This window comes from Equus caballus, chromosome 6, assembly GCF_041296265.1.
Source record: "Equus caballus isolate H_3958 breed thoroughbred chromosome 6, TB-T2T, whole genome shotgun sequence".
NCBI lineage: Eukaryota > Metazoa > Chordata > Mammalia > Perissodactyla > Equidae > Equus > Equus caballus.
The window spans coordinates 8285547-8292053 of NC_091689.1; the positions used below are offsets into that span (position 1 = coordinate 8285547).

General features: G+C 51.6%; 1 protein-coding gene across 4 annotated transcripts; it reads right to left on the reverse strand.

Moving 5' to 3' along the window:
• Positions 1-74: 74 nt before the first annotated feature.
• Positions 75-6505, reverse strand: RNF25 (ring finger protein 25). 4 transcript variants are annotated; one of them, XM_001492149.6, is made up of 10 exons: positions 6354-6505; positions 3947-4021; positions 3597-3699; positions 3437-3504; positions 3271-3340; positions 2048-2119; positions 1807-1950; positions 1357-1449; positions 923-1057; positions 75-716 (listed from the first exon to the last, which is right to left on the reverse strand). In XM_001492149.6, exons 1-10 carry the CDS (start codon positions 6392-6394, stop codon positions 138-140), a joined length of 1380 nt encoding a protein of 459 aa, XP_001492199.1. In that variant the 5' UTR covers positions 6395-6505; the 3' UTR covers positions 75-137. The 4 variants fall into 4 exon arrangements, with proteins under 4 accessions (XP_001492199.1, XP_005610671.1, XP_014595815.1 ...); XM_005610614.4 differs by having other exon boundaries at positions 1357-1446; positions 6354-6495; XM_014740329.3 differs by having other exon boundaries at positions 1357-1446; positions 2048-2137; positions 6354-6495.
• Positions 6506-6507: the final 2 nt, after the last annotated feature.

The following is a 6507-nucleotide window of genomic DNA, read 5'->3' on the forward strand; positions in this document are numbered from 1 at the left end:
ACACTCCACTGTTGCCAGAATTTAGGAAGAGAGCCATACTTCACAGGCTGGGCGCTACTGAGCAAAGAAAGCCGAACAAGGCCAAATCTCTTTATTGCCCCCTCCCACCCCAAATTCCCTGTCCCCCGACAGTACTGCTAGGAACCGTCCTCAGATTCCAGGCTCAGGGGCTCCCTTCGAGCACCAGGTCGGTAGGCTCCCCGACCCCGAGGCAGGCGGGGGTAGGAAGAACCCGGTGTTCGACCCTTGGAGCGCTCCCAGCGGGTACAGTCCCGAGTCCTGCGGGGTGGGGGACCCTGCCAGTTGCCAGGCCCCTTCTCTTGGGGTGGACCTTCAACCCCTTGGTTACGGGGTTCTGGCTTTAGGTCCATGGGCTCCTTGAGGGGCCCCTCAGGAAGTGGCAGTTCCTGGGTATCAGTGGCACCTTTGGGGCCATTGCACTCCCTTCCCTTTAGGTGCCTCCGTTCGGGCTGTCTCCAGGGGCCTCGAGTGGCCCGGGGGGCATCTAGCATAGCTTTCTGGGTCTCGCCCAACCTTTGCTGATTTGGCCCAGTCCCTGGAATCTTCTCACAGGTGTACTGGGAAGCCACAGGCAGAGGAGCTGACAGAATGGGCTGGGCAGTTGATGAGGTGGACAGTTCTGTGGCAAGGGCACTGGGTGGGTGGGATGCTCTGGAGGCATCTACAGTTGACTCGGGTTCCAAAGGGGCAGGAGGCTAGAAAGAAGTGAGCAGATGCAGCGAGAGAGACGTAGTTCCTCACAGCAGGGAACCGCAGGCCCCTCACCCACTATCTGAGCCAACCACCATCAGCCTATAACCTCCCTCGGTAGAACAAAGCTCACCCTAGGGCCGTGGCAGAAGGGGGTTGGTAGCAGGAAGGCTGGTGGCATTAGGGGCGGAGTGGGAAACCCTTCCCTCACCTGCTGGAGGCTGATGAAGTACCGGTTCCGCTCAGCCTCAAGGTCAATGATGCCCCCCCGCTCTTGCTGCCTCTGATAAAGCCGCTTGCGCTCTTCTTCTTGGCGCAAGCTCTCTGCATTGGGCTGGTACAGCTCCTGGAGGGAAAGGAGCAGGGGGCAGGGAGGGAAGAATAAATAGGAGAAGGCGGCACCCTCAAACTCCTGTTCTTCCAGGACTGCTTCAGGGGATCTGCACAAGGTTATTGGTTTTATCCTTCAGATTTGGGCTCCCGATTGAAGCCTTGGGCTCCCAGTGGCGACTGTGGCTTTGCAGAGAGGTCTCAGGCAGGTCAAGCCCAATTCCAGAGATCCCATTTGAGGCAGACAAGATGCCGTTCCTCCCTCCATGGAGAATGCCATTATTCCTGCCTCAGATTAGAAGAGAGGTCCCTTACCATGGGCTGTTGGGGTTCAGGGGCTGCTTTCAGTGAGGCAAGATCGTACACGAGGGGCTCTCTGCACACGGGACACTGCACACCAACTGCCTTCTAAAAAGAGAGGAGAGATCACACATCTGCTTCACAGCCCAGGGTTACCTGCCAGCTGCCCAACCCAGCCAACCAGCCTAATCTGCAGAGGGCTGGGGTGGAAGGGTGTGGACACAGCTGTCTAGCAGCAAGGTGGGACAAAGAAGGGGTTGCCTAGCCAGAGGTCTGGGAACCCTCTGAGACTGGATGCAATACCATTACATGTATATAAGGATGCCCTTTCTTCTGGACAGAGGTGAGCTTTCATTAATCTCAAAGGTATCTATGACCCTAAAAGGTTAAGAGTCGCTGGAATGGAGGAGTAGAAAAAGTTGTGAGAGTTGGCGGTGTCAAGGGAGCAGGGGCTGGCAGGTTGACCTGTTTGGTGGTGGCATGGTGCTGTTCCTGCTCCTGCTCCTGTCCTTGAGCCTGCAGCTCGTGCTCCATGTGCTGGATGTACCGAGCAAGGCAGTGGCAGTGGAAGTAGTGGTAACAGGGTGTTTTGGTGAAGGCCTCCTTCTCCTGGAGGGAGGATGGATGCAGAGCACTGCGTCAGAGCTCTCACGAGCCCTCCACTGCCGGTCCCAAGCAGATCCCAGGTCCCAAGAGAGAAACCCACCTGGAAACCATAGAGGCAGATGACGCACTGGCCATGGGGGATGTTGTTATCTGTGAGAATTTCCTTCCCTTTCTGAGAGGAGAGAAGACACTGTTCAAAGAGGGAGGGAGTGGCAAGAACTGTGAGCAAAGCCTGTCTACTAGTCCCAGGAGTGACTGGTGGGACTGTCTCCCACCAGGCCTGTGTGTCACTTCGTGTTCATGCATTTCTGTCTTGGTGATGCTCCCTCTGCTTGGAATTAACCCTTCTCCACGTCCCAGCCTCTCCACCCAAACCTGCTGGGCTTCAAAATCCAATTGAATTGCTTTTCCACTCCTTTAGTCACCTTCAATATACCTTGGGGATGAAAATAATATACTTTAGAGATAAAAATATGTTCAATTAAAACTCGTCCTCTGGGAGGCCTTTCTTGGGTAACCCTCCTTTGCGTATTGCTTCCCCAATGAGTTTGTTCTGGAGTCAGCCTTCAGAAACAAAGTCAGGCATGGGCAACCCAAAGGGAGAGAGAACTGGAAAGGCATTGAGTTGAGCTATGAAACACACCTTTGTGTGTTGTTTGAGAGCTAACGCTCTGGAATTCCAAGCTGCCCTGTGAAGGCCTGACTCAAGAGGGCTACAATCGTCTATGCGGCTCTCTCTGACTCTAAGCCACCCACCTTCACTCTTCTCTGGACATTTTTCTTAAAAACTCAAAGCAGAGGAAAATGAGACTGTACTTAATTATGTGTTTTTAATGTCAAACAACAAGTTGTCTGTGTATATTAACTTATAGCTCTAAGCGTTGCTTCATTTTGGCTGTGCCCTTCGCTAGGATAGAAACTCTGAGGAAAAGAACCAGGACTTTTTCTAGTCCACTCTAATGGCAGGCTAGCCTTCAGATGTTCGTTTATAGGGGAGACCCTCTAGATCTCTTACTACATTCAGTTGCCAAGACAATAAGAAATGCACTGAAACTGAAGCAAGACAAATGCAAGTTAGAGATGAAAAGTAATCTGTCAAGATGCGGGAACAGGCAACTTGGGGAAGCTATAGAACTGTCTTTTGGGGAGATCTTTTTGGAACAGAAGAGAACCTCATCTTTCTGGATTCATTTAGGCCTTACCTAAAGAAGGCCTAAATGAATGACTCCAGATATGTTCAGGATTGCAGGCCCAGGGCTCCCCCTGCGAGAAACGGCTCTAGCTTGAGGGGAAGGACATTCCCCAGGCCAGGACGCCTCTTACCTCAATGAGTTCATAGAGCATGGCAGTACCCAGCCCGGCCTTGGCCACATGGCTCAGCGCCTGGGAGATCCTGGAGGAAGAGGGCAAAACAGACATTAGGCCTGCCTCAACCCTCACCAGACTGAGCTGTATCATGAGTTTTCCCTGCTCTGATCAGCACACTTACTTGTGGATCTGCTCATCAGAGAGTCCTCGGGGGTTACGGATAGATATCTGTGGTACCTCGTTGGGGTACTAGTGGGAGAAGATAACAAATTACTGCCAGAGCACTCCCCCCCAGGGCCTCTCCTCTTCCTCTCTTTGCCACCACAATGCAGGGGCCTCACCTGTGCTGGGACCTGAAGCACCAGAGTGAAGCAGACATACTGGGAGTCCTGGTCTTCTGCAGTGGCAGGGTGCAGGGTGATGTAGATCTCCCACGGTGAAGATCTGCAGGTGGATCAAGTGGAGAGCTGGGATGTGACTGGGAGGGGCGTGAGGGCTGGGGAGGACGCGGGGGAGACAGTAAAGCGGGCAGAAGAAGTGAGCATTCGGCTCTTTCTTTTGGCAGGGAGGTTAAAGGAATAGTCTTTGTCCACATGAGAGAAACATTATCTCTGAATCAAGGCTCACAGATTCTGCATGGAATCCTCTCATTGCTAAGGGGACTCCTGCCTGCCTCTCGTTGAATACGTACCTGCCAGTGCCTTTAACCACCTGTAGTTCATCCAGATAGATAGACTCTAACACCTCGACTTCAGAGGGCAGGACCCTAGAGAGACGGGGAGATTGATGCACCATTACAGCTCTCCCTGTGAAAGCTTGCTAAGGCCAATGACAGCTGGCTTTGTAGGAAAATGGCAACCTGCCTGAGTGCATTCTCTTCCTAGCCACCATAAAAATTGGAGAAATATATTTCCGTAAGTTGTCAAGTGGCCAGGTAGGAAGCCTGGGAATCAGAGTTTTAGAAGTCATTTCTGCCAAAAGATGCAGAAACGGATTCCCAGGAAGGTGAAATGAACAGCCCAAATCTGAAGGCTTAACAGAGACAGAACTGGGACAACAGCCAGGTCTCCTGACTCCATTTAAGTTTCATTGCATTGTTGGTTGTTCCTTAGTGGCCATCTCTCTGATCTAGAAATAGGAGGTCCATTGATTAGCATCAAGGTTACCAATACCACTCCTGGCTTTCCCCACACCACTGTTGACGTGGATCCCAGTGTCTACACACACTGCCAGTACCAGTCACCCTAACCCTTCTCAAAGGAGATACCAACCTGAACAGAACAACAGATCTAGGTGGTATAAAGGCTGTGTTGTAGTGGAAGAGCCAGCACCCCTGGAGTCAGTAATAGGTACCCATTACTTACCAGCTTTGTGATCTGCGTAGTTACTTAACTCTGTAAGCATGAGTTACCCTGTCTACCATATATAGATAATTCCACCTATGCTCTAGGGTTATTGTAAGGATGAAAGGCGATTTGTTTAAATAAAGTACCTAATAGTATCTTGGCCATAGTAGCTAGTCTATGTTCTCTTTTTTGCTATTTGTATATAACATTGTCCCTTAAAAGGAAAGAGGGCAGGATGTAGTTAGTATTTGAGCTATTTATGACCCTTGCTGTCTGGTTGATCTACATCAACCTGTCCATGTCAGGATCCAGCGGTCCTGACGCAAATCAGAGGACACACATGCTTAATCACAGAAACAGCACTTCTAACGATGCTGAAGATGAATGAGTGGCTTCAGTCCACAACTCTACCCAGATAATACATGGAAAAATGCGTGCTTGCTTTCTTACCTTGTCCCCTCTTTACCAAGAGCAGGGCTGCCTTACTGTGACCCATATTAGTAGTTCTCAAAACTGTTTTTTTTTTAAGTCTTAGGCAGACACCTCAAAATATTAAATAGATAATAAGGGAGTAGTTCTGGCTGACATGAGCATGGGAGTCTCAGAGCACCAGAGGCTAGCTGTGTAATCACTGCTGCCCTCTCCATGGTTCAAAGTGTTCCCTCAGAATCTTAAAGTTCCCCTGAACAGGTTGAAAACAAGTCTACGTGGGCTCAATAAAGGCCATCCCTGGCTGGGCTCCCTGAACCAATGAAAGACTGAACTGTAGCCTCCATCAAGAGGCCTTTCAATACTTCACCCTCCCTAGCTGTGACTTGGGCCCTGGATGTGAAGGATGAGATGGGATGGTGGTAAGGTGGTGACCAAAAAAAAAAAAAAAAAAACAAAGCGATGGATTGGAGAATGTCCTAAGACTAAGAACGTAAGATTTGGAGTCAGATAACCTGGATTCCTAGTCATAACTATGTACCTTTTGGCAAATCATTTTACCTCCAGGCCTCCTCTAGTCTCCTCAGGTGCCTACACCTCCGAGTTATTGATGAAAAAGAAGCTTATGGATGTTACACATCCTTCGTGATCCTCAACTATTCTGAGGTAGATGCCACACCCACTCTTTTTTTTTCCACAGCTGAGGACACTGACTCACAGAAACCAGGTGGCCTGGTCAGCATCACACAGCTAATAAAATGTGGGGTGAACCCACATTTATCCTATCATCCAGAGTCCTTCCAGTTCTGTTCTCGTCAAGAACACTTAAGAGAAGGACTTTTTTGTGAGGTGTAAGGCTTTATTCAGACATTAGTGCTGTTGAGGAGGGAGAAGGTTGAGGAAAGCCTCGGCAGAAATAGGCTGATCCGATGGGAAAGGGGGACGGGAGCTGGAGGACATCGGTTCCGGGAGGTAAAAGGGAGGCGGGGAGGTCTGATAAGAAGGCATTCCCCAGGACCCTGAGCAAATCCACTTCAGGAAGAAAAGGACGAGGTGAGGCTGGAGCAGAGGGCATCGAACCAGGTAAGGCGCGGCCCGAACTGCCCTGGCCGGCGCCGATCGGGTTTCCTCTCCATCAGATCAGCGCCCCTCCACCCACCGCTGCCCAGTCCAGAAGCTCCGTTAGGGAGAGATGTCAGCGTCTTTGCCACCCCTCATCCCTCGCTCCGCCCCACACACCCGCCGTACGGACCGTCTGCGGCCGCGGCTACTCCCCCGGACCGGATCCAGGCGGTCAGCCAAAGCCCGTGCCCCCAAAGTTACCAGTCCTCCTCCCCTGCCGCCGCCGACGCAGAAGCCGCCATGTCTTCTCCGGCCCACAGCCGGAACCGGAAGTGCTCTTGGGGACGCCGGAGGCGGATAGCTGGGCGGGGGAGGGCTCGCGGCCGTTTCTAGGCAACCGCAGACTCTGGGTCCT

Bases quoted from the DNA above. Each gene is read 5' to 3' on its own strand.
- RNF25 (XM_014740328.3), bottom strand. From the start codon at position 6,394: ATGGCGGCTTCTGCGTCGGCGGCGGCAGGGGAGGAGGACTG. The intron at 1,450-1,806 runs GTCAACCTGCCA...CTCTCTTTTTAG, and splicing joins ACCATGCCACCACCAAACAG to AAGGCAGTTGGTGTGCAGTG. The intron at 717-922 runs GTGAGGGAAGGG...ACTTCTTTCTAG, and splicing joins ACTTCATCAGCCTCCAGCAG to CCTCCTGCCCCTTTGGAACC.